This window comes from Symphodus melops (genome assembly GCF_947650265.1).
Source record: "Symphodus melops genome assembly, chromosome: 3".
Lineage (NCBI taxonomy): Eukaryota > Metazoa > Chordata > Actinopteri > Labriformes > Labridae > Symphodus > Symphodus melops.
This window is the reverse complement of record NC_136693.1, coordinates 4,191,408-4,219,177: the sequence shown is the minus strand read 5'-3', so window position 1 is coordinate 4,219,177 and position 27,770 is coordinate 4,191,408. Positions and strand designations below refer to the sequence as shown.

The 27,770-nt window shown below is 39.5% G+C and overlaps 2 protein-coding genes across 2 annotated transcripts in view; one reads left to right on the top strand and one right to left on the bottom strand.

The window, feature by feature from the left end:
• lrrc4cb (leucine rich repeat containing 4C-b) overlaps window positions 1–12,249 on the bottom strand; it is a 47,675-nt gene extending 35,426 nt beyond the window's left edge. The window contains exons 1-2 of the mRNA XM_079339068.1: window positions 11,608–12,249; window positions 11,039–11,205 (exon numbers count right to left, since the gene is read on the bottom strand). The gene's annotated coding sequence lies outside the window, so the exon portion shown is untranslated. The remainder of the gene's footprint in view (window positions 1–11,038; window positions 11,206–11,607) is intronic.
• The window catches only part of cd44a (CD44 molecule (IN blood group) a), a 71,042-nt gene continuing 51,009 nt past the window's right edge, over window positions 7,738–27,770 (top strand). Inside the window, exon 1 of the mRNA XM_079339071.1 lies at window positions 7,738–8,786. Coding sequence (XP_079195197.1) covers window positions 8,681–8,786 — 106 coding nt within the window. The 5' untranslated portion in view covers window positions 7,738–8,680. The remainder of the gene's footprint in view (window positions 8,787–27,770) is intronic.

Genomic DNA, 27,770 nt, shown 5'->3' with positions numbered 1-27,770 from the left:
CCTTCATACAAGCATTGTTACATTATGCACATCCCTTTAGATACAAATTATGTGTCAGGGTTTGACAATGTCTTCCTTTTTGTGTTTTCTGCAGCCACCCAGTAAAATTGAGATAAATGGGGTATCGCTTAACGCTTTGAAAAATTGCATCGTCTCAATAGTGCTGTCTTTCTTAATAAATGACTTTCTACTTACTCGGAATAATCAACAGATATATCATATTTTCATATTGCTACCACAGATGTCTTAATATGTTGGGCTTTTTTATAATTCATGGGACTTTCCAGCTTAATATGAAGTACTTGACAGTCTAGTCGACCCTGAGAGAGCACTCTTACGTCATTTTGAAAAAAAAACAGTATTTTATCGTATGAGTGACAATGAAGAAATGTTTATGCATTGCATGAATGCGCATGCAAAACAGTCATCAGATTCAGGGCACATGCACACAAGCCTAGTTTAGCTTTTACTGCTAGCTTATGTTTATCTAAAGCAACAGATCTAAGCCCGTCCACTGCTATGACCCCTTTCTCTATTGTATGCATGTTTGCCCAGAGGTTTATCTTGAAGAAAGACATGAAGTTACATGAAGAGAAGTATCGCCCCTAAAGGGGAAAAAAAATAGTGACAGAGTTGGAAACAAACGAGACACTTTCAAGCGACAACCCCCAGTCTTGAAAAATGAAGCCAATGCAGAAGTGCAAAATCTTGCAGTTCATCGAGTGTCCACTTGAGGTTGGCCCAAGGAGTCACATAAACACAACTGGAGAAAAAGCAGTTTTTATTGCATAAATTAACAAGTTTACAGCCAGGGACAAAAAATGAAATTTTCAACGTTATTGTCATCAATAATAATAATTATTTTTTTTAAACTGCTCTGTCTGGATTTTATGAATAATACGTGTTGTCCTTAGTTTGGGGTGTAGCTGACATGATTGACAGGTGGGCATGATTTAATGTTTGTCAGATGGCTTAAAACCTGCCTTAGCTTCAGCTCTCAGCCTCTCGTCAGGTTGGCTGAAAGTTAGGCTAAGTCAAGATTTCCAGCATGCAGGCTGCTGCCTATGGGTTTCTTTTTTTGGTTAGTTTGGACTTTATACTGTTCTGGTGGCGCAAACAAACCCTGTTTGACACATATTCGTTTTTAACTTAACAAGGCCCATGAATTTGAAAGTCTTTTTTTTTTTTTTAAATGTATATCCTGACCTGTAATATTATTTCAGGTCAGCGACATGATTTCTAAAATGTGATACTGGCAACACTCAAAGAGATCTGCAGCTTGCAAGCGAGTTGGACATTTTGTCATGTTGATCTGTGCTGCAGCTGCTTTTTAAGTATCAGACACTTTGCCAAAACCTAATAGATTTAATAGCATCTGAAAGACACTTTTTTTTAAAAATTATTGTTATTGGGGATAATAGACACATAAAAGAAAAAACATCATACAAGCTTTTCTTTTCCTTTGAAATGGAAGGACAAAATGCTCCTGTGGCAAACAATGACGTTCACAAATAATGTATTAGAGCATAGCAACAAGGGAACAAGATGTTCTAACAACCTTGCTGAAGCCCAGAAAACACTGTGGTTAAAGAAAAGTGTTGTCATAAAGGGGAAATTTGTAGCAGAGGCGACTCTGAGCCACACACTAAAGAGGCAATCGTGTCAGCATTACACGATTCTCTTCTCGGTTTAGTAGTGTTTGACTTGGCGCCAGTTTCCGGGGGTTTCATCTTTGCCAATTAAGCCAATCTAACGTATTCCAGCAACTACAATTTGAACTGTTTGCCAAAGCATTAATGAACTGGATATTAATTTAATTCTTACACTGATCCGGTGGCTCCCTTCATTGTATCATGAGTCACTGTTCTTTGTAAGCTGCAACATGAAAGTCCCTGCATGCATGCCTCTTAGCAATGTTAAGAAAATGACATCAAAGACATCAGAGAACAAATGAACTGGCTGGAGATAAAATGTATATTAATATGTGGGGAATTCGATAAATAGTGGGAAGCTGGAGAGATGGAGAAAGGAAGGAAGGCATTGAACATGAGAGAGATAGAGTCTCATCATGACTGTCATCACTTTTGCTATTATCCCTAATTCTCTAAGGGAATATCTCAGTAAGGCGGAGTAAATTTGAGGCTGATAAGCAGACAATGAGATTTGCCCGGGCTTTGAGGCAAAGCCTTTCCAAGGGCTTGCATTCACCTACACTAGGTTTCTACTTGACTCATCAAATGGCAGCACACAGCCCACTTTAGTGTATATTGGACTCTGCTGTGTGGATGTGTTTTGCAGCCGCATAGGCAGGTGCTGTGCAAACTTTGCTGGTGGGCGGTTTACAATATAGATTCATCGTGATGCACGTTTAAGCAGCCTGTGGTCCTTGCTGGGAAAGTATGTGTTTCTCTTTGTCTCTGCCATCTGTGAGTCTCTAATTAGTGCTTAAAGTCAAACCACAGTTTACAGGAGAGCAGTTAACATCAGGACTTCATCCAGGAAATTCAGTTTAAAGCAGTTTTTATTCACAAACAACGGACATAAAGTCATAACATCAATTGAAGGTGTAGTGTATTTGCTATGGTTGCACAATTGCCTCTATGGATGCTTGAATCTGTCTCAGTCAGAAGAGACTGAAATATCTCATCAGTCAATGGATGGATTGACATTTTGTACAACGTTCAAGCTCCCCAGAAGAGGAGTCCAACTCTCACTCCAACATGCCATGTAGGCGACATTTTTGTCTCAACAGTGAATGTCCTTAACGATAACTAGACAGACATGATACAGATATCCTCTTTGCCATAAAGATGATTCTTAATGCTGGCAGGCCAACATTTTTGTGGAGGACATTTCTACATACAGTATACTTCAATAGAATGGTGTTTTGTTTTTTTTCCCCATAGACGTGACTACCTTTTTGAACTTCTGACTTTTCCTCTAGCATTATCGTGAGTTTTATAAGTGTGGATTGTGTGTAATGCCTTGACAACTACACAGATGACTAAGCATACTGTATAATGCAGACAATCCTGCTTTGCCAAGAATGAATTGCCTTCAGTGCAAAATGTGGCAACTGCTGAATTTTTGTTCTATCTTTGCAGGTTCCAATGTTCCTGACATTGTTAGCACAAGTTTAACCTTAACTGTCGGTAGTTCTGATAATTACCTAAAATAAGAGTTGAACAGCATTATCCTCACTACACCATTTCATCTTGGCATCGCTATTTTGAGCTTCTAAGCCTTTTTTTTTTTTTTAGCATAACCCATTGCCTTTAAATACAGCCTCAAAGGGAGGTTGACATGCTTATACTGTAGTCTCATTGTTAATGGCTGATCGGTTTGAAATTGTAATTGGTCATATATTGATCGTCTTGGAGGAATATGTTCTTCTCCCTTCTGGTCGGAGGTACAGGCGGCCCAGAGCCAAGAGTTACAGATACACATCTCCTTATGTTCCTTGTTCAATGTGCTTCATCTTCTTTTCCTGGTTGTATTTTATCTGGTTGTGTTGCACCGTCCTCTGTCTTTTTATATGTTGTGTTTTACCCACTGTTATTAAATGAACCAGGCACGGGGACAACAAAGGTCTGAGCTGAACTGCATGTTGACTTTAGTTAAAAGCTGTATGTATACCAATGTGGCTAAAGTAGACCTTGGGCCTAGGGCTGTGTTCTAATGTATTCTTTGGACTGGAGCTTCATCCGTCAACAGTATTGAAGATTGATCTTGTACTGTGACCATTTTTCCTAGAGCGAGAAGGAGAAAGATATCTAAGAAAGACATCTCTCCTGAGCATGGCACAAAATGACTTCAGGTTCTGGATATTTATGTGCATTTGTCTTGACAGAGTCATAGACACAAAAAAAATCAGTAGCACTCCTGAAAAGGAAAAAAATGTTGATTTGGACCACAGACTAGGTTTTGTTGCTTTAACAATGACGATCTGGAGAGCTGGATCATTTGATGTTAAAACTAAGCATCAGATTGTCTACTGAAAATCCAAAGGGTCTCCTGCAGCGTGACTTTTTCCGTCCAATCATATTCTCAGTATGTTCCAAACTGCTGCTAGTTCATATTCTGGCAAATATTTGACTGTTTGGAACATACTGACCATGCAGATGGACAGAGGAAAAACAGATTATGCTGCACAAGTTCTGAATTCTCCACAGACATTTTGATACTTTTTTCCCCCCATTACTCTGTTTTTTTTCTTTTTCCTTTTATTAAATCATCGTACCAGCTGTGAAGCCAAGCTGCTGTCCTTCGTGACGGACTTAAGAGCCACCTTTTATCCTACAATGGGGCGCTGTTTGATTTTCCAACAAAGGTTAATGATTCAATTATCATACAAGATGAAAAGAAGTAGTGAAAAATACGATTCTGTGAAATCACTTACTGGCCTGTCTTTTACGTGGTTATAGTCATATATCTTCAACTCACCTAATTAAGTCATCTTCCGATTTGTGTCTGCGAGATAAAAAGCCCTCCAGCTCCAGAAGCTCAAACTTCCTGATATAAACTGTTTTTTTTAAATCAGATCAAAATTCAGATGAAATGCTTTTGAATTTCAACTTGAGCAATTTGATATTTAAACGTTTAAACGTTTACTGACTGACTGCATTGCATAATAGATGTAAAATACCAGTGACCATATTTTGTCATAAACAAGGATTATTTCATTGTATAGCCCGACCGATGAATCACTCAGCGGATAGTATCGGCTGATATTAACACATCAAGTGACTATCAGTATTGACTACTTTAATCACAGATTTGTGCCGATGTTACTGGATTGATTCACCAGTCAAAAAACATTTTCATTGTATTACACTAGTAGTTCTCTGTCACCAGCAGATTGATATATGGACTATACCAAGCATTATCAATCTCCAGAGTGTCAAGCAGTGATGAACGTATTGTACAGTTACTTTCCACGAACGATCATCTTGTCTACATTTTATATCTTTTTCACAAGTGTTTGATAACTGCATTTATGGGCTCAATGTCAAAAAAAAGATGTGTATGTCTATATTTATCTATCTCTACAGATCAAACATCGATAATAAAATGAATTTAATGGTGCATTTTCAATACCAGGAAGAACCTGAAAATGTTTTTAATTATTAATAGTATTTTTTCATAAACAGAAATTCTATTAATAAAACAATCAATACAAGAGAGTAAAATCTAAGGGGAGGACAAAACAATCAATACAAGAGAGTAAAATCTAAGGGGAGGACTTTATTTCAGTATCTATCTATTGTCATCTCAGTAAAAATCCATTCGTTGACTTTCAGGTCATCAGGCAGTTGGCTCCAATATGAACGTTTTCTAAGTTGTCTGGGTCACGAGTCGAGTCGTTATATTTGGAACATTTGAATAATGTGTCTTGGACCTGCTTTACAATAAACTATCGCCATACATTTAATGTAAAGCCAATTTTTGCTTTAACTTGGACATGTCAACACCTTTTGAGTCAACTTGCTTTCGTGATACGTTACCTATATATACGATACCTATTGCAAATATATTTCGCTTATAATAAAGAGTGAATAAGTAACAGAATTGTTTGATTCTGAACTGAAGTGCGTTATCGAATCAGATGCAAAATCCAACCAGCAACCTACACGTTCTCAGGAATAACTTCCATAATGCACAGCTTTCAGAGCTTTTCTGTAGACTCTGGCACCATGCTGTGCATTCTTTACGCTTTGTTCATATATACTGTAAAGAATATCTTAAAATGGTACAAAGCAGGCAGTGAAAGTGTTGTATAAATTGTGTAATTGGCTTTAGGACATTGTTTACTGTGATTATGCATTTTTCAGAGCAGTGGGTGGTTCTCAGCTCTGTCTCACATCACAGCACCACTATACCTATAATCACAGAAAATAATGTTGACCAGAGTATTACTGCTAAGGTGTGTATATGTAGGTTGTTGGGAATCTGTACAGGAATCTATAAAGCATTATACAATGGGCATTATGGCATTTGCAGAATAAGGCTGGTGGCTGAAGAGGCAGCAGCACGGACCCCGTAGTCTGAACATACTCTCCCTATCAGACCCTCTCACTTGATTTGATGGCTGGTTTCAGCTGCAGGCCACAGCAGACACATAGTACACAGCACAGATGGTGAAATAAGGCACCAACGGCTGCAGTCAAAACAGTGAATGTGTCATGATGACATTTGTGCCATAAGTTCTGATTTTATGCAGGCATCTACGCTGTCAGTCTAGATAAGACACACAGTGGTAATGAACAGTGGTAAGCACACAGGCAGATTCAGCCTCTTCATACATCACTACATTAATATTTGTTGATTTAGAAATGCCGACTTGTGAATGACACAGAGCAGGATTCACTGAATAATCCCCTTTCTGGTGCACAAAGGCATAACTTAAGCTGCCAGAGTGAATACTAAGTCTCTCCAGCCTGGCATGCATTGGTCTCTTTCACACCCGAGCAGTTCAACTCCTTGAGATGGGACCCTGTTTCTTGACTCGACACAAACACATGTTTCGCGGAGGTACTACTGGAAAGATACGAAGCGCTATCTATCAAAATGGAGCCGGCTGGAAGTCACTCTAATCTCAAGCTGCTTCCCACTCGCTTTTTTTTTTTGTCACACAGACACATGCAGGACGTATACATGCAGAAAAGCACACAACAGCTTCTGTTTAAGTTAAGATAAAAAAAAAAGCACATGCCTGGAAGGACTGTGTTGTTATCCTGACAAAACCTCAGCTGTAATTTATCGCCACTCCTAACACCAATCCCCATATCACACATAGAAGTATGCAGAAGGCCGAAGCGACAGTATAAATTGATGAAACAACAAAACGGTGCCCCCGTATGGTAAACCAAATCCCTCAAAAACACTGACTGCCCCCATCAATCACCTCAAGCGCAAGTGCAATAGAGAAGATAGTGATTTGAAAATGAATCAGCATTTTTGCAGATAACAGGTCCAAACCCAAGGCTTTCAAAAATTGACATTTATCTACACAAGTACATATTTCCGCAAAAAAAATATCCACTGCAGTTTAACAAACACCATCATTATATAAAACGGGGTTTTGGACTTGTCAGGAAGTTACTCAGTCTTCACTAAACAGAAAGAAGAAGCTGAAAACTGAGGACATTATTTGGATACTGACATCTGAGACATGGGAAACGGATCAGATTTTAATATGCTGGATAAATGACGTTTACAAAGTTATGGTTAAAGCACTTAATAACTTGCACATGTCTTTTAATACTGTCAGTAGCATCACAATCTGACACCGAACATACTGAAATTCTCAGCACAAATCATGATAACGTTTTTTTTGTCACTCTAAAATCAGGTTGACACTTGGCTGCAGCCAAACTGAACTCTGTTTGACCGATAACCCGAGGAGTTTAGGAAATATATAATAAATCCTTTTTCTGACTGAGAAGGTCACTTAGCATTTTGAAAAAAGAAAAAGAAACATACGTTGTTTTGTTTTTTTGCTTTTTTCTATTTGACTCCCTTATGGTCAGCCCAGCAACACACTAAACCTGTACGTTTTATTTTTTTCAAAGCACCCACTGTCAACAAGACATTAAACAACTCAAGCAAACGACTTTCCTCATCCAACGCTATTGCTAACCCTTTATAACTGAGCCAGATCTCAGTAAGCTAGTTGGGAAAGCTGGGGATTGCAGGCCCCAAAGACTGTTTCCATCATTGATTTCATTAGCTTTAATTTCAGGTTGTGTTTGTTTTGGAGTTCATTCGATCTCTGCGGATATTTGGGCTACCACTAATAACCTTGTAAACAAAATACACTGAAAAAGTCATAACCTCAAAACAAGCCTGGCGTGTTCAAACAAGCCGGCAGCATCTCAGCGCACCCCTCCTGACTCCTGTTTTAATGAATATTATTAGGGACTCTGATTTTGACATGGAACTGCTTAATTCAGTGTTTCTGGCGTTTGCGATCATGGGGCACTTTTGTTTTGGAAAGGAGGATGGCTCTGTGAATAATTTGGTTTCTGGTAAAACCTTGGGAACATTGACAACTACAGAGTCATTTAGAGGCTGTCGCGTACAATGACACAGCCACAAAACGAAAAAAATGGAAACGCAAATTGACTCAAGGCCTTGTCCTATGATAATTCTATGGCCATTGTTTATTCCACAGAGGTGTTCTGCTGTTCCTTAAAATTACTCGGTAATTAACATCCCACTTTGCTTTGTGTGGTGTGTAAAAACACAGGCAGACCTCACTTCCTATTAGTTTGGCTCCTGTAGCTCAAATAGAACAAAAACCTTGACTTATAGGGAGCACAGATTGATGATGATGATTTAAAAAGTGTTGCTATGGTGATAATGGCATAAAAAAATATGTAGAACAAGTGCATATAGTCGCCTTGTGTGAGATTTGTGCATTATTTTAACGTGAAAGAAAAATGGGCTCACTACACGTTTGTCTGAGGTGTTGGAGGCAGTGTAAACTGGAGATATTTAAGGGGCAATATTATGATGGAATTGCATCTCGTAAAGCCCTTATTATAGGTAAATTACCTCCTATTCGTAGCAGAACAAAAGCAGTTTAGTGAAGTGGAAAAATCCTGGATGGTTAGATGAGTCACCGTCCACCCTGTTCTGAACCAGTGGTTGAGTACACGGGTGCCACGCATGAAAAGAAATGTACTCGCCCAAGTGCTTATTTCCCACAGTGAAGGCTTCTGTCAGAGCTGTTCTGGTGAGTGGAGCTGGCACGGTTCACATCCATTCAGGCCCTCATCAGGCAGGTAAGTGCCAAAACCTACCACGCCTGTCAGGGTGATCACATTCCTTCTGCTTTGTGTTTCTGTCCTGCTGACCCAGGAATATTACAAGGTGACACATTCAGAATCCACAGGCCATGACAGGTCTCAGAGTTGCATGGAAATCATGTTTACAAGTCCAGCAGCAATGGTTACCATTTCAAAAACAAGCAGAGCAACATGCTTCTTCTAAAAACACTGCTACTGACATACTGACAGGCTTTTAACATTTAAATAGTGTTACTGTATAGGAAAGTGTGAATTCTTAGACTACAACAAACTTGAAACTTGGGGAAAATGCTTATCACAATTCCCCAGAGGCAAAATTGACATCTTCAAATAGCTTCTTGTGTAAAATATATTTTTCTATAAACCTAAGACTTTCCCTTCCTCACGTTTGCAAAATTGGAACCAGCAAATGTTTCACACATGTACTTGAAAAATCAATTAACAAATAATGTTTAATCAAAAAAAAAACAAAAAAAAAACATGTGTTCGTATTTTTCTCTCCTTTCCTTCTCGCATTAATCACATTAATGTAGTTGGGCTCAAGGTTTCTTTCAGAATCTGAAAGCCTAATGTAGCAGCTCAGGTGGCTCAGGTTGACCCAATACCCTATTGAGACACTTATTGGTGTGTGGGCCTTAATTTCCGCAGTAACCAGCCTGGTCCAGTGCTCTAAAATAGACCTAGGACCTTATGTAATGACCATTTGGACATTTAAATGTAAATGTAACAGCCAAAGGGCAGCAGGAAATGAATAATAAAGCAGCAGTTTATTTAAGGTTCCAATATGCTGTATACTTGTTTTAAAATACACCATATGTTGGTCAGAGCACCAATATTACTACTATAATATTATTTAATTTAGGACAACTTAAAACGACCACTTCTTTCTCTGCATCGTCAGACATTTTACTAATACTAAGGAATAACGGCTGATGTGCAACAGACACTAACCCATTGTCTGAACGTTTTGCTGAAATGTCTGTGTAGAATTTAATTCCGAACCCAATCAAGCAGGCAATAGGTGAAATACAATGGGTAGATATAATCTTATAGGTTCAAAAATTGTAACCAACCCTGAATGCCAGACCCATTCTAAAACCCTCCAAGCGTGTCCTTCATTTTACAGGCAAGTAGTAAAATCGCCAGATGTGAATATGAAAGTGTTCACTTGAGGACAAAACTGGTCCAGGTTTAAGTGTAAAATGCTTTTTGGCTGCAGCAGAACTGAGCAATTTCAGATGTGGTGTCTGCTCCAAAATGTAGCTCCCTCTGCCCACTTCAGCCAACACACAAGTATTTTCAGCATCAGGGCATTTCAGCACCTCCCACTGATGGACAGCTCCTATTCACATTCTTTTCAAAAGCCAAATGCAACAACTGTAAATCTTTTTTTTTTCTTCTTCTTCTTCTTCTTTTTTTTAAATGTATCCTATCCTTCTTGTGTCTTGTGTGCCTTCTCAAGCTGTGGTAGGGGGGGACATGACAACCTCATTTCTGTGTATCACCCTTGGGTGGCATTGCTGTGGGGGTTTGCAGACATACTGGGTCAACATGCAGGGAGAAGCAAATATGGTGTGTGTGTGTGGGGGGGGGGGGGGGGGGGGGGGCGCACGAGGGGTGCGTGCATGAGCATTTTATGTAAACTATAGCTTGACCTGAAGATTCTTGTGTGCCACATTGCCAACTCAAAGCGCCCTTCCTGTGAGCCAGCGTGCCCACCTGGCCAATCCGGCGCTCTTTTTGCTGCAAACGTGTATGCTGAGAATACCTGAACTGAATTTGAATTACCATATGACGTAGGCCCTTTCCTAGCTGTAATGTCCTGCTGGCAACAGGGACTACCACTGACCATACAGTCCTCCAGCAAGCGCTCAAACACACAATTTGTTGCACCAGTCACCCCCAACACTTCCTCAACCCCCTTTCCGCTCCTGTCTATCTTTATCTCCATCTATAGCTCTCCCCATATATCTCAAACACACATTCAGACACTCACACACGCGCTCACACACGGAGAGAGGATGCGACAGATATCGTAATGCAACTATAAAGAGGAAAAGGGGACAAATCAAAAGGAGAAAAGTATATTTCTGTACATTGAAGTCAGTGAGCTATAAGCGCGTATCACAAGCGGTTAAACGGCAGTGAATAATCGCTTAACATGGGACTATACAGCTGAAATTCATGCCAAATTGGCTCAAATGGACTGAATTAAATGAAATACTTACGCATTTTCTCGAATAAAAGGTATCGGGGTTGAGAGCAGTGAAGGAAAAACCAGCAGGGCCCCGGTCCCCGTTTTAAAGATTTGCAGTACGACCGAGGCACAAATCTCCATGTGAAAAGGAGGCTGCTGCAGTCCGTGTCTCTCTCGATCACAAGTCAAGATGCTCGCCTGCGAAAAAACGCCAAACATTCAGAAAGAGTTGCGTGGATGTGCGGCCACCATTCCCTCGGATGTATTGAGCGAAGATGAAAACCCCCCTCAGAGGAACCAGCAGTATAACCCCCCTGGACTTGGAAGATATTCCTCTGGAGTGAGGAGGAGGAAATCCTGCAGAGTTTTTGATGGTGGTGGTGGTGGGGAGGAGGGGGGTGGGGGGGATCAAGTCTGTATCAGGCCCCCAAACCAGTCACAGTCCAGATTTTTGACTCCCACCGGTGGTCCCCCCAAAATCGACCAAAAGAACAAATCAAAGTGGACTATTTCTGGGGGATTGTTGGTGTTTTGCGCGGATTTTCCCCCCTCAAAACAAATGAACAGGATCAAAAGACAGGCATGACATTTAACAATTACCTATTTAAAGTATTGTTAAGGTCAGTGTAGAAAGAGGGTGCACAAGCGTCCAACAAAAAAAAACTGGAGAACGCCTATTGGATAAAAATTAAGGATATCCGTCCCACTGCAACCATCACACGCGTCGCATCGGGACGAGCGGATTGCCATAGGCTGCTCTAAAAATCGCAGAGCATATGGCACATACAGTCTCTTCAATCAAGTAGAAAGAGAAGACTCCCTGGGATGCTATTCCCCCAAAACGCAATCCGTTTCTATTGCTTACATAAACGCAGCACTATTTGTAATAATTCCGTCTGTCAGCGAGCGTGTGTCCGATCCGGGTGGTGTGGCAGCAGCAGCGGCATCATCCGTGTGTTGCAAATAAAGCGGGTTTTTGCCACCGGCTCCTAATGGTTCCCCTGCTCGCTGCAGTCCATGACTTGAATAGCGAGCACGTTGAAATCGCGGTCTCCAGGCACAGATCTGCAAGCGCGCTCTTCTGTTGCGCGTGTGGCTACGTGTAGGTACTGTAGGGGCGCGCGTGCGTAGGCGTGAGCGTGCTACTGCAAACGCCCAGGGACCACTTTAACTTTGACCACTTTGCCTGCGCTTCCATCTGCCCATTTAAATCAGCCAGCGGTCGTTAATTATCAAGGATCAATGGCATTAACGCATAAAGCACATATCTGATGTCTCTGAGTGTGTGTGTGTCTGTGCGTGTGCGGGGATGACTCAATTGTTGATGAGGTATGGTTGCCACCTACAGGCGTTAGTCTCTCTCCAGTCATCCAAGACAGACCATTTCCACACTCTGCATCCATATAAATCCACATTCAACATGTAGAGGTTTTTCAGATCTCCCTCCACAGATAGAATAAGTCCACCATGTCCACCATAAAATCCGCTAAAAAGAAATGATGATGAATGCTTTGGACATGGATTTTGTCAACGTGTTATTTCCGACAAGCATCTTCACCTGCAGCCAACTAATTCCTTTTACCAATACTGTCAGAGGCCGACAAAAGTAACCTAGGCAACATCTATGTGGCTGAAACATGCTTACTGGTTTTCTCTGTTGGTTATAGAAAACAGATATTTATCAACTGCAAAGACAAGTGTGGCAGACCAGTATTAAAGGATAGTTATTTGAATAGCACTTTTTTAAAGGATAGGAAAGAGCTTTCATTAAAATAATAATAAAGGAAAATGATAAACTGATTGATGGGTAAAATTAATATGAGGTAGACGAGTAAAACTCAACACATGGACAGTACAAATTAAAAAATCAGAGTTGGCTAAAACATAAACATAAAAAATATAGCGGATACTAAAAGATGTTTACTTGAACCTTGCTCATCAACATGTTTTTTTTTTAGATAAGACAGGAGGAGTAGTGACTTTGAAACCTGCAGATAGACAAGTGAGTGTGCATCCATTAAATCTGAGACCAGCAGCGCAACTCATTGGGTGACATAATGGAGCAAAGTGGGTTTTGTGACAGAGTAGCTTCTGGTCACTGGGGCCATGCTGCTTTATGAGATGGAGAAAGACAGACAGAGAATGAAAGGGACCAAAGATAGAATATAAATCAGTCATGATGGTACTGCACTACATGTTTTGATCATATAAAATGTCTAATGAGAGCAGTGTGAGAGCCTGTGAAGTACCCAAAGTGAGTGATTACAGATAATCTGCAGAATGGTGATAGGAAACACCTGGGTCTGTTATTGAGGAAACATGAAACAATGAACACAGATGTTATCATGCTGAGCAGGAGGGTCACTGAATGATGTACTGAACATTATCTGACACATAATAATATAGCCATGACAGTTACCAGATCTCAATGCCTTTTATATATATGGGAGATTTTAGGAATAGTGTCTCAAACAGTGCATCCAACCACCACCATCTTTAACACCCTGCTCTCATTATGTTCCTGAGTAATTTCCTTTTGCTGTAAAATATCAGAAACTAGAGATCAGTATCAGAATTCACCAAAGCTCGAGTAGATTTTTATCAAAATATTAGCTTAGCCTGGCCAGCGGAGAACATAAAAGTAGATGTGGAAAATCGGCCAACGTGCAAATTTAACTCAAGTAACAATAACAGTTTTCCAAGGCTTCAAAGGTCATTGTAAAAAAGCCTAAATTGCTGAAGCCCAGCGTACACTGTAGGATTGTATAGAACTATACTCTAAATCGTTTTTGACACCTGACCAAAGCTATCGATTTATGTGCTCACATTGAACAACCCGATTGTTGGGCACGACCTGAAAGCTCAAACTGTACTTGTTAAATTGGGATGGAGCACAACTCCCTCAGAGCTATGTGTATTTCAGTTGTCACACACAAACAAAAAAACCTGTCACTCTCTTTACCAGACATTACTTATATACACTTGAGCTAACTATCAGATCATTCATAAAAAAATATTCCCTGTCAGCTGGAGGTCAGCAGATGTTTCTTTCATTACCTGATGGGGAAGACAAGTTAAACAGGCATGCCCACTGTTGCCAGAGTGTTTTTTGAACGTTGTCTGCCGGTTTGCACAGGCACAATGCAAGTGTGTACTTGGTGTAAGTGTGTGCAGTCGTACAACCCATAAATATTAATTATGCCAGAAAAACAACAGACCATTTCCTTAGGAGCAGCTGATTGTTCCATGATCGGCCATTGTTGTCTCAAATGAACACTAAACAGCTAACAATGCATAATCGCAAATCAGTCATCGGCTCAAAATCTTACTTAAATCAACAGTGTACGCCTGGCTTTAGAGAACAGAACAATTGGAAATGAATGGAGATTTTGATCTAATGTTGGTGCAACACGAGTCAATGAGGACCAACACATTTCTCTTAGACCACCGGTGTCTTTACCAAATGCATTGCATTTGAGTTGCTGGGACATTTCCTTCAAAACCACAAACGTCAAACTTTCGGTTGTACTCTGAAACTGACCAGGCCTGAACATTTGAGATACATTTGGCAGCTCTACCCACCTGAGTCTCAGTGAGAAAGCCTACAGTTGTCAATATTCTTTGTGTTTGAAGAAAGCAGCTTGGTGCAGCTACGATTTCTGCTTCTTTTGGCATCGGCCGTGCTGTTTGAAGTAATTTTTGGCCTATAACAATTGAAGGCTTTTTTAAAATTATATATTTATTTGTTTTTTAAAGCTTCTTCTTGTCCTATGTTTATAATGCAAATAATAATTAATTAATGATTCTTAATTTTTCCACCATCAACTTCGATTGGACATTCTCGATTGGAGTATATTAAAAGATTGTAATGATCTAAACGCCTACATATTTGGGACGTTTTGCCATGTTTCCAGTTTAAACTGTGTAATGGACCAACAGAGTGATATTTGCATCTCTTCACCTGCACAGCTTGCATTGCTGAAATGACTCCAGTGATTAATGGGTTTTCAAAATTCTTTGGCAGATTAATTTTCTTTATATAGACCCATCAGTTAATCAAATAACTGTAAAGTTGAAGATGTAGAAGCGTTGCAACAGCTTACTGTAACCTCTTTTCAGTATGTCTTATCCTGTAGCCAAGCCAACCAGCTACCATGTATACTCGAGACAATAAAGCGTTTGATTCGGCCCAAGAAGATGTTTGAAAAAAAGACAACAAGACTCAATGCATAACTATTCCAGGACTAAATGAACTACACATCCCACAATTCATTGAGATTATAATGTCATGGATTTATGTACTGTATATATATAGTGTGTTCAACTTTCAGAAGCTTCAGTGGTAAACAGGTAAACACTTCCATGGTAACAGCAGGCTCAGCCAATGAGCGACGTTGCAGTGATACTAGGATTGTGGGTAGTAGTTGTTTTCCCCTGACATAGTGAATAAACCTTTTTTTTTCTTTTTTTTAAACGTGGGTTGAAATCATGCGAACTTGTGTCTTCTACAGGAGCATATACCTTCATTTCATGCTTAGCTAGCTGGTGGTGAGTCTATCGTGGATGGTTATGACAGTATGACTAATAATGAAATCCATTATGGAGAAAATGAATGGGATTTGTACTTTCAGCAGCACACTGTTGAGCTCTATAATAATCCTCCAACACCCAATGTTCATCTTCTCAACGTTATATAAAACTTTATGAAAGACAAAGGTCTTTGATATACTGTGGACTTTATTTCAGTAAATCAGCATTTTATCTACAGCTGTGATGAACGATGCGTGTGGGAGGTTCATTGGAAAGACCTTAGATATTTGATTTCTGTCTGAATCAAAATCTCCACTAAAGCTCAGCTGCCCTTGACTGTGTTTTGTTCAAACTCTCTACTGAGATTCCTTTTAAACAAAAAGCATCAATAAAAAGCATCACTGAGAGTAAAGGATACAATATATGAGCAGGTAGAGACGTAACAAAGTTAGCCAAAATGTCATCTTAAATCCTCTTTTTCACCTGATTAAATTCAAGTTTTAGTGTCATGGACTGGAAAATTCCCCACATTCTCACAGAACATTTTAGTGCTTTTCCACACATCTGTGAAAGTCAGAACTCTCTTCCTCTCATGCATAACTAAAAGGGTAGCTTGTCAAAACACAAGCCAATTTCACATAGATTTAATATTATCCTGCATTCAGAGACTGAATCGGTGGAAATCTCATCTGAGTGAGTTTTCGTCGCCTTGGATAGGAGCCCAATGCAGGTGCAGGTGTACCTGTGAACCTCTGTGTGTTTCACATTACATATACTGAAGCCTAATTGGACTTTACTGCATTAAGATTTTTCATACTCTGCGTTTATATTAATGAGATAACAGTTACGTAACAGCAAAAAAACGACTTTCACAGTCTCTCCTACAAACACATTTGATGTATTTCCTGTAATCAGCATTTTATTCACGCTTTGATGAAATATGAATTTTAATTCCTCGAGATCTCCTGAGCAGGAAAATTAAAAATAAAAGCGCACAGAACAAGGGGAGGGGAAGCACAGCCTGCGTTGCTGTAAATGGAAGCCTCAGCAGATCTGCACCATCAAATCAACGTCAACCGCATGCTGCTTCAACAAAACACTCCCTCATTACAATGTTTGTCATACAAGGACAAAATAAATATACTGTGTCTTATTTAGCCCCATTTGAAGCCATACAACAGCAATACTCAATGTCACTGCCAACGATTTTCAGCCCACAAATGACTTCTGGGCGTTAAAATCAAAACATACGTAAAGCTTGAAAGATTGTTGACAGCTTGACAGCTTTCATTGCGTCTTTTTCAATGCAAGAGGCAAAGTTGTAAATGACTTGCACAAGTCTTTTATTTCTTTACTTTTCCCATCAAATATGCCAGCTTGAAGGTCGTATAATGAACAGAATCTTTGTGCATTCATGTAACATTTTTGACAAGATGACTGTAAAATCAGGTGAATAGATGCACTTCTAATACTTATGGTTTTCATCGAAAAAATGTGCTTTGTCCAAAGTAATTGAGCAACCAACATACCCAAATTTGCTCCACTCATCATCGCACTCAATGTGTATAACATCGCAGACCATACTTCTGGCACCACATTTGAACATCTTTTTTTCCTTTATTGGATTAAACTGTTGCATTTGAAGAACATACGTGTATACTGTGAACTATATAAGCCTTGTGAAGTGCTCAATTGATGACCAACAATTGACCAACGTAGGTGGGCAGCACAACTCGCTGTACATTGTTTTGGGCCGTAGGTCTGCTCACAACTATCAGCGTGACAGTGTAGGCTGAGCACCACATGGGTAGCTATAGCCGGAATGCAAATGCCTCATGGAAAAAAGAAAACAGATGGTGCAAGACACAGCTGAACAGGAATTGCATGTATGCTAAACGCTATGGAATTACTCACGCAGGAACCCAGTTTAAACCATATTTCTCTCTGGCTGACCCAGGAACATGCTGATAGTTATACACTGGTGTGACTTATATTCGTTCACAGTCATTTAAAATCAGTGTGATAGAACAAGCACATAAACAACCTAAATGATCAACAAATGTCCAGATTTCTCATTCTGTACTTTGGTCTTCTAAATGCAAATGCAGGCAGATGAATTTTAGCTCTGCAGCAATTTCTTTGTCAAAGGCTTTTTCCTGATTGACAAAAAACACAATATCTATCATTTTTTTCTATTCTCCATTGAAAGGCTTTAGACATGAAAAATATGAGTACGAATATTGAAAATTCAGAGCTGCTTTGTGAACCATTCAGACGTTGGAAGGAAAGGTTCTTCTTCACTGACTTATTCAGACATCTTGGCTTAAAAGCATGTGAAACAAATTGAAGGACACACATGGGGAAAGCTACGTGAAAAGCGTTTAACAAATTATGGGCAGAGATGGTTTCAATTGATTCTTTTTATCAGTCATTTTGGTCTGTCTCCACTTTTCTGTCAAAATGGATTTGCCCTCTATATTTCCTTCCCCCTCGCTGTGAGACATCTCTTTTCCTTCTTCTGTATCTTTCTCCATCGGCCTATTGGGATGGTTGGATCTGCTGCTGTGGTAGCACATGTCCCAGACTGCTTTCTGGGACAAACTTCAAGAAGCCGAGCTAGGGAAGAAAAGATGGAAGAGAAAATATTGTAGAGAGATAGATAGCTAGATAGATAGATAGAGAGAGAGAGAGAGAGAGAGAGAGAGAGGATCCCCTAGCACTACAGAGCCTCTTCAATTATTCAAATGGCCGCTGTCCCTCTGCACTTGTTCTCTCTGCTTGGTTTGAATATTAAAATGGCCGCCCCCAAAGAGACAGATATCCAGAAGATGAAGCCCACGCAGAGAGCAAAGGCTGAGTGCGCTTGACTCCTTTGCATCCCCATCACAGCAGTCGATGAACGGGAGACTATCCGTGCAACTGACTGCATGACTTTGAAGAGGGAAGTATTCCTGTCACGTTCGGCCTAAATACCATTAAAGACAGGCTGAGGGACTGCGTTATGAGCATCTAGAAAGAGCCTGATACCTGTATCTCAACAGGCAGGGAATGCCCACTCCTCTCTGAAGTGAGCTGCGGGTTTGGTCTCCAAAGTATGATGAGATTGTGTGACATAATTCACGATGAGAGATTATAATCGTCCTCACTTACGTTGAACGACTGCTTGAATTTAGGCTCCTTTTTGTAGTCGTATAATTCTAATAAATAATTATGAATGTAGGGCATAAAGTCCCCTCATTCTTGTCAGATGAGAGCGGCTGTAACGCAGGGTTAGAGCAGTCTGGCCATAAATGTTAGGAATGGCTGTTATGGGATAAAACTACAGTATTTATATCAAGTACTTTCATCAAAGTGGCCATAAAGCAGTATCAGATCCTCAGTAGTCAAGTTTTGAGGCCTTCATTTTAAACATCCAGCATTGATGCTTCTATTAGTTGAATTTTTGCACACTATAGGATTGTGATATAAAAGATTCTGTAAAATCTGGTTAATAAGATAAACGTTGAACTTCCCATGGCGATAACAGACAGTTCCCGATACAAGCATATAGCTGCACAGAAACTTCACATGGTGGACTTTTCTGAACGCAATAGAAATGGACATGCAGGAAAACAGTTTACACTTCTTGTTCCCTCTGGGAGACGCACAAAAGTAGACTATTATACTGGTGAAATGTATGAAATGAGATGGTGAATTATTGTTAAGGAAACATTTTGTGAAGGAATTGCAGTGGTACATAGCTGACAAAAAGATTAAAGCAATAAATGAATACTAAGTAGGCTTTTCCTTAAATTATTTATAACAGACCCAAGTAAAAATATTCCCTCTTATTACCATTCATAATCCAGAAGACATGTATGGGGCTGTCTGTATAACTCCATTAATGCATTTTTTACATTAAATGGACTTGAGCTTGTATAGGTCTTTTCTAGTCTTCTGATTCCTCAAATTGTTTTCACACCGCAAGTCACACCTTCACATTCACACACTGATCGAAGAAGGTTGCTACATAAAGTGTCCAAAGAAGTAATTTGTCCCATTCATAAACCGCTAAAGCAAGGGGATTAATTGGGGGTTACGTCTCTTGTCCAAGGACACAACGGACATGTTGCTGCAGGAGCTGGGGATCAAACCCCTTACCTTCCATTTGAGAGACGACCAACTAGACCAAGACATAAGACTTTCTACATTTTGAATAATTGATGGGGTTAAATGAAGTCCTTATAAAAGGGGGGGAAAAAAACATGAATACTCTTAGGTCGAAGCAACAATAGGAAATCAGCAAAGCTTGAGTGCACGTTCATGCTAAGGCTCTGTGTGTTAATTGTCAAGACCTCTAAGAGTTAAATAATCAAAAAGATATTCTCTCATCTGATGTTTTGATGATGGTGGATGAGAGTGTGTCTGTACAGATTAATCTCAAATTGGTCCACACTGATTAATTCAAAGAATGGGGCAAATTTTCTGCCAGAATGACATGAAGCACTAAGAGAGGAGTCATGGTGTCTGCTTAATTGCCTGAATGAACAACAATTTGGCTCTTGGATGGTTGGATGACTTTCTGCATATCATACATTTTGGTCAGTCTTCCAGTTTGAGCATTTAATGGTCGGGTAGTCCCTCAAGACTGCTGTGAAATAAATCTGTTCAGAACTCTTCAGGGCTTGTTTTAACATTACTGAAGTAGTACAATGAATTTGCTTCATATTGATAAAATCCACTGGAATGTTAACCTAACGTGAAATGCAGAAAATACACTAGATTCTCTTAATTCTGCGGCAATCTAAAGCCTAATAATTTCTCTTTGTCTTACCTTCATTTCATAGAAGAGTCACACAAAATTCTAACTGCTAAACTTCACATAGTCCTTGCACGCTGCGTTCTGTCAGCGCCACGGTGGAAATGTGCTGCGGATGGCGGAGACAGGCCGCTGCGTGCACATGAAGAAATTGGCAGTTTGTTCCCTATTGTTAACATTTTAGAAACACGGTTGTCTTTTCATGAGTCAACTTCATTTCAGTTTTCAAAGGACGCAACCAACTTGGAGTTTGTAGCTTTCAATCAGCATTAAAAGTAGCTTGTGGTGTCGGCCTGAGAGTCTAAAATGTCCCAAAGGTGCTCATGGGTTGAAATCAGGTGACTGTCAGTGTCCCCACATTGCCTGTATAGAAGCATTTCAATGTTTTATATGTCTTTGCTCATTTATTCATGTCACCTTTATATGTGCATGCAGAGTCTTCAGGAGGGCAGGGAGATGTATACTAATGTAAAAGTAATTCGTTATTTTTGTTATTGTTGTTACTCCTCAAGAGACACCACCGATGCATTTTCTGTTATTTTCAGATGTTTCTATTGCATTGTTTGTTTTTAGTTCTCAGTGATCACAGTAAGCTGCGTAGGAAGATGAACTTTAATGGACCGTGTTTCCTCTCATTACTGCAGTTCCAGATAATTGAAGTGGCATTTCTGCATATGCATATTACACTAAAGCCCCTTTGTGGATTAAAAAAAAAACAACTCAGCTGGCAAAATGGCTGCGATGGCTGCAAGTGTTTGAGCTCTGATGTAAATGTGAAGTCAAACAATCCTGGGAAAGGTTTCTAATTAATAATCTAGTGTTTCACTAGTATCAGAATCAGACTATCTGGAGGACGTGTGCTGTTCACAAGAGCATATATGGTATCTTTTTTCCTTCTTACAATGGCTCCAAAGTTATCTGTATGTAGGTCAGAGAGAATAATCTTTCTACATTCTTTGCTATTATCGTGGGGCACGGCTTCCATATTGACTTTTTGACCTTCCGATGCTTGGCTTCAAAAGCTTTATTCCAGCTGATCATTTCTTTAATGCATTGAATAAAATTGAAGTAAAGCTAAGGGACCAACCTGAATGAGAATATCTTTCTATCAAGCCTTGACAGCTTAAGTCAAAATTCTTCTCTCAGTACATGTTTGTTTGAATAAATGATGTTGACAGCAAGGAGTGATTCAGAAGCAAACATTTAACCATTAAAGTTTACATTGGTGATACATTTAGTTATATCTGACTCTTTGGCCTTCCACTAATGCATCATTTAGCGAAGTTAAAGTGGCAAGAAAAATATTCCTTTTAAGAGGCTTGGGCAAAACCAGACTCTAAAGCTGCGCTAGCTTTAAGAAATGGGATAGAAGGAGACACATAGAGAAAGGAAAATGTTACGACAACACTAGAAGGAAAAAGCCGGGATGATAGATTTGACCATCTGTATTCACACATGCAGCCCATCCGGACAATTTAGGGACATTTTTAGGAGTTTTGTGTATGTGTAAAAAAACAACAACAAAAAAAAACAATTTGAACTGTGAAGCTGTTTTCGTAAAGGCCAAATTTAGAAAAATGAATCATTAAGTCAAGGCTTCTCTCACTTCTTTACCAACATTGATAAATCGGGATGTGGGAAAGAAAGTCAGTGATTCAGGGGCAAACCATTACCGCTGACTTTTATATTTACTTTAAATGTCTAACTTTGAAGTCTTCCTGTTGAGTTTCTACAAGAAGCCAAAGCCATTATGCAAAGTTGGTGATATTTTTGACCCAATTTGAAGAGAAAGCCCTATAAAAAATAGAAAAGAAAAGTGAGGATAAAATAATATCTTGGCCCTTCCAGATTGCTATGGCTGCAGATAAACTATAAAAAGTTATTCAAATCTGTCTCCCCTTCCATGCCAATATGAAAACGTTGGCATAGAGTCAAATATTCTCTCCTCGTTGAACGCTGCTGTCCAATGGGCCTTGTTTCTACAGAATACATTATTTTGATTAATTACACCGGGTCCCAATTCAATTTGAATGACCTCCAAAAAGAGTAAAACAAGACCTGGTCATGTGACTTCCTGCGCAGGCCCACACTTCTGGAAAGAATCATAATGAGCATTATTAGCATAAACATGAAGACGGAGAGAGGCTTCTAAAAATGTGCTGGGGGTGCTTCTATCACGTAACTTCCTCGACAGTTTTATCACATCATATGAACCTCAAGCAGAGCGAGATGCATAGATGAGGATTTATGCAAATACTTAAGGCAGCAAGGAGTGCACGGGGACAGCAGTTAAGGTAAATTTAGTGTGTCCTGTTATTTTGACATAAACGCTGCAGCGTGTCACCATAAAGCAAACCAGATCCCACTGAGTTATGATGCTTCCCCGTGTGCACAGCTCGCACAGCAGCAAAAAACGACTAAACGAGCTCATTACATGCTCGCTGTCATATTTAATCTACAGAGTGCACTCCCAAGTCTGACGTCTAAAACATTTTTACAGCAAGAAATGCTCTCAATGGTTAAAGGTATTAGAAATGATAACGCAAAGCGGTTTACTTTTAATGGTTTGATAGGTGTTAAATTTTGGATATGTATGTCATATTTCAGTCTGGCAAGTTTTATTATTATGCCTTCATTGGTTGGAGAATTCTCGTATCATTCAGGTGGAGGAAATTTCCTTCCACAGTCATTAGAGTCAAAGGAGCATGTGTATTTATCACAGTAAAGGCGGAGCCGTATAGGTTAAGATACTGCCGATGCTCCTGCAGTGGCAGTTCAATGTCTTTCTTAATCAGAATGGACACCGGGTGTCATAAAGCACCCAAAGCAGTGACCTTCCATTTGTAGGATTGCCTCTAACAACCCAGAGCCAGTCTCCTGCAACATTGATCACCCGCCCATGTGCTGAATTCGGAATCATATCTTTCAGCAAAAATCATCCTGAATGCCAGACACATTTATAAAATCAATGTTTAGGAAAGAAGGAATAGATCTAGTGCTTGTGAGCGCTCATTGCCGATAAAATTGTCTCCTTTAGAAAAGCGTTTTCTCTCCTTTGAAATCCTATAAAATGGCTGATGGATGACATATATGATCAGGTGGTTGCATTAATCAATACATGGGATCTTATGTTGCAGTGTTTTGTGCCATAATCCAGCAGCAGCAGTCTGGTTCACATGTCAGGAGAGGGATATACTCAGCTACAAATTGAGACTGCAACATGAATCTGCGTGACAATCACGATTCATCACATAACCAACTATTCTAACTGCTCCATTCACCAGCCAACTAATTTGATTAATAGAGGTTACGTCTCCTGGGTAACTCTAACCCTTTTTGATCAGTATTTCTCTCTGTCAGCTGGTAGGTGAGGTTTGTGGAATGACTAAAGACCACCTGGAGGCCTCTTCACAAATCAATACCAACCTCATGGTCGACGTTATCTCCTAAGGAGGGGAGTTAAGATTGATTGTCGTTAAGCACTTTACAGGATGGAAAGAGGATGAGGACGGATCATAAAACGCCCACGCACCACCTACCCATCTCTCTCAGCGGCAACAGAGTGCAGCCAATCGATAAGAGCAGGATCAGCAAAAAAAAAAAATAAAGAAATAAAAAACAGGGGGAGAAGTAAATATCTAAATAAACAGGGAAGCAGGCGTAAACAGGAGCATTTCATAGGAATTACATCAAAACTGTGTCAGATAAAACTGATGAAAAAGCATGTTTGAGGATCTATGGGAGGAAAAAACAAACTTGTTTGAAATGAAAAGTAAATTCTAACTGATCCCTTTAGGATCGATTTGGCATTTTTATCAGTTTATGTAACCGGCTGAGAGAAAACAGGTTTGAGCTCATGGCTCGCTCTCGAGCTAACTTGTGTTTAACTCTGACATTAAAAAGAGGAAATGTCCGGTCTTCAAGTTAAATGTCTGTAGCCCTCTGCTTTCAGATAAATAAGGGCAAAGTGGGAGGATAAACTCACTCGGGTGGTTGCAAAAGGATTATGAGAAAGCATAAAACAGAATATGAAATCCAACTGAAGATAGTTCTGTCCACACTTTCAATCTGAGGACTTGAGATGTCAGGTTAATTCGATATAGTGACATTTTCAGTCTATTTAACTACATATTTCTGGTAATTTGCACAAAGTCTGCTCATTCGTTTTATGCATCAGTTGTTTTGCATGGCTGGAAGTATTCACATTAGGAATGAAGAGGGGGTTTTTTTTATTTATTTTTTTAAGAATTTATGTCTCAGTTTGCTGAAAAACCTGAAGAGTCAAGATTACATAACCACACCACCTGATACTCCTCCTGCAGTCACTTTGCGTCTCTCCTCACACATCCCCAGTAAACACAACTGTTTAAATACTCCTTGTCTCAGTCATGATCTCAATCTGAGATTTAATTAGGTGTCGTCCTGGAAGTGAGCCAGCTGAGTTCTAAGTCAGTCCCAGTCACGGCTGTGTATCAGTCATTTATTTACATACAGATTTTTAATTTCATGACGCTGATGTTTTCATTAAGCCAGAGCAATGGCTTACTACACTTGATGCATTAATATTTATTATATCAAGCAAGTCATTTTCAACTTCCTCGCTCATGACATAAAGAAGATGTGATTTGATTTAAAAACCATGTCACAATCTGCAGATGCAAACTCTGAAACATTTCGTACAAACAGTGGCTGTATCTAGTTACGTTTCCAAGTTTGTGTTTCCACAAAGAAAGAAAGGAAGGAAGCACATCTGTCAGTCTAGAGTTGAACATTTCATCAACAAAAGACATCTTATCACCACTTTGCTATAATAAGATGAAGAGGATTCAGGTATGGGATGTAAAACATTCTCATTGAGCGCTAACTTCGTGCCACTTAGATCGCTGAAACAGACACTGTGAGTCCGCGTTAGCTGCAAAGGATACAGTTTGCAAAATAATTGCTGTGCTTTTTTAACTTGAGACTAGTCGACTCGTCTACGTTTCCATTTTTGTTTAATCAACAACAAAGTAAGTTACGAGGAACATGCCTTGATTTTAAAAACCAAAATTGGTTTTAAGAAAATAACTGGTTCTTGCTTCCTTCACGGACTTATGTTCTACATTTTGTAATTTTTAAATGAAAAGTCATATAGCTGTTTGATTAACAACAAACCGAATTTTCATGACTTTAAATCGTGCTCTGGAAAATTATGACTCTTTATCACAATTTCTAAATGCTTGAGGGAAACAAGAAGTTTATAGATAGTAAAATATTTCTGTAAGCTGCATCCATGTAAGTCAGTGAGTCGTATAAAAATGTGTAACACTAAAAATCAAAATAAAAGCTTGAGTTTTTTTTGTTGCTGTTTTACGCTGTTTTCTCGCTGCTCTGCCTCATGTAGAAGACAAACAGTCCTTTGAATTAATAAATCCACAGATTTAATATTTCATCACCTCAGGATGTGATGAGATGCTTCTAATGTAAAATGTGGACGCTTGCCATTCTGTTTCCCTTATTATCATGATTATTCCAGCTCTTTGGACACACAGTCGAGCCTGTGGTCAGATGCTCTGCTTTTCAGAATGTGCTCACCAGAAAAATATCAGCTCTGGTTGTTGGGCCTAAGAAGTAAAGAGGAAGACATACATGTCGAAGATAATATTCTTCTTCAGGATACATTGGCTGTGAATGTTCAGTTTAGTTTGGCTACAAATAGCCAATAGTTTAATGGTGGTGTTTTTCTCCTTTAACGATTATTGAATGGGAATTTTTTTAAAAAGCATGCCATTTTTTTCCATCATTTCATCTCTGTTGTAGACATGTTAACACTTGCGGTAAATAAATGTGTTCTGTGCACCTTCTTTTCTGTTTGCAACAATAACTAGCTACTTGTGCGTAACACTGGGCTCCTGGTTTAGCACCTCCATTTCAAAGGTGTTCAATTCAGACACGTAACAATTACCACAGTATTTTTTTGCAGGCATGGTAAATCACATTGCGTGTACTAAATGAACTTGTTAAACCTCCCAGTATTATACACACTTGGGTAGAAACGCCCCATATTGCATATTCATTAAGGCAAATGCATTTTAGTCCATGGACTAAATGGACAATGTGTGTTGTCCTGAACATTTAAAGAAGCAATCCTCAGTGCGCGCTGTTAGTAGATCACTTTGCACATTGGTTTTACGGGTGATATCAAGTTAATAGTTGTCTCAACACACGCAAGCCTTTAGCAAATCAGGACTACAGAGTGCACACCGATGTAGCAGCTTCAGGCACGCTGACTTCTCGTCCCTCAGCACCACTTCACCTACTGCATATATTCATTATGTCTGGATACTGAGTCTGGACAGCCATCGCACCATCATTATATATTCTCATATTCAGTCATTCTGCAAACAACAATCATCAAAACGATAATTTAAAGCTTGGGTTCACCGATCACACTTTTGTTTAATAAGATTCTAGCGATAGGGAGACTAAACGCTGTCATAATTTGCTGAACAAGTCTTTTATTATGAATGAACTGATTTTAGATAGAAAACTTGATTGTTTGTTTTTAACTGAAACTTGGCTGGGTGCGGATGCACCTGCTGTTCTCACCGAGGCCTCTCCACCTAATTTTAACTGCTTTTATTCTACAAGGTGTGGTAAAAGGGGAGGTGGCACAGCTTCTATAAGCACAAACACTCTTGCCACCAAACCTATTTTATTTGAGCAATACACCACCTTTGAATATCACGCAATTGTTTTTAGCAACCCTCCGATTTTATGTGTCACCTTTTATCGTCCACCTAAAAGGTGTAGTCTTTTTATTCAGGAATTTTCAGAATTCTTAGCAATTTTACACAGTTCTTTTAACATGATTATTTTAACCGGTGATTTTAACCTTCATGTAGACAACCCACTAGACCCTCTGTCTAATGAGTTTTTAAATATTCTTAATTCCATGGATTTTACCCAACACGTCACACAGCCGACTCACAACAGAGGGCACACCCTGGACCTGGTCATCACATATGGCCTGTCCACCGGGGTGTCCTCTGTTGTTGACCTGGCTGTGTCGGACCACTACTGCGTGTTTTTTAACATCACTGGTTTTATTCAGCGGGAGACCTCTGTGAGAACTATAACGAAACGTCATCTAACCCCTGAAGTGGCTGCAAATTTTAAAGAGGTTTTAGAAAAATGTCCACCTACTGTTTTACCTGCCCCCTGCGATCTTATTATTGATGATTTTAACAGCAGACTACGGTCGGCCATCAACACAGTTGCCCCACTTCAAACAAAAATCATCAGTAATAAACCAATACCCCCCTGGAGAAATGAAGAACTTAAGAAACTGAAACGTAATTGTAGGGTCGCAGAGAGAAGATGGAGAAAAAACAAAATTACAATAAACCATCAAATGTATGCCGAACAGCAAAAAATATACAATAAAGCAATAAGA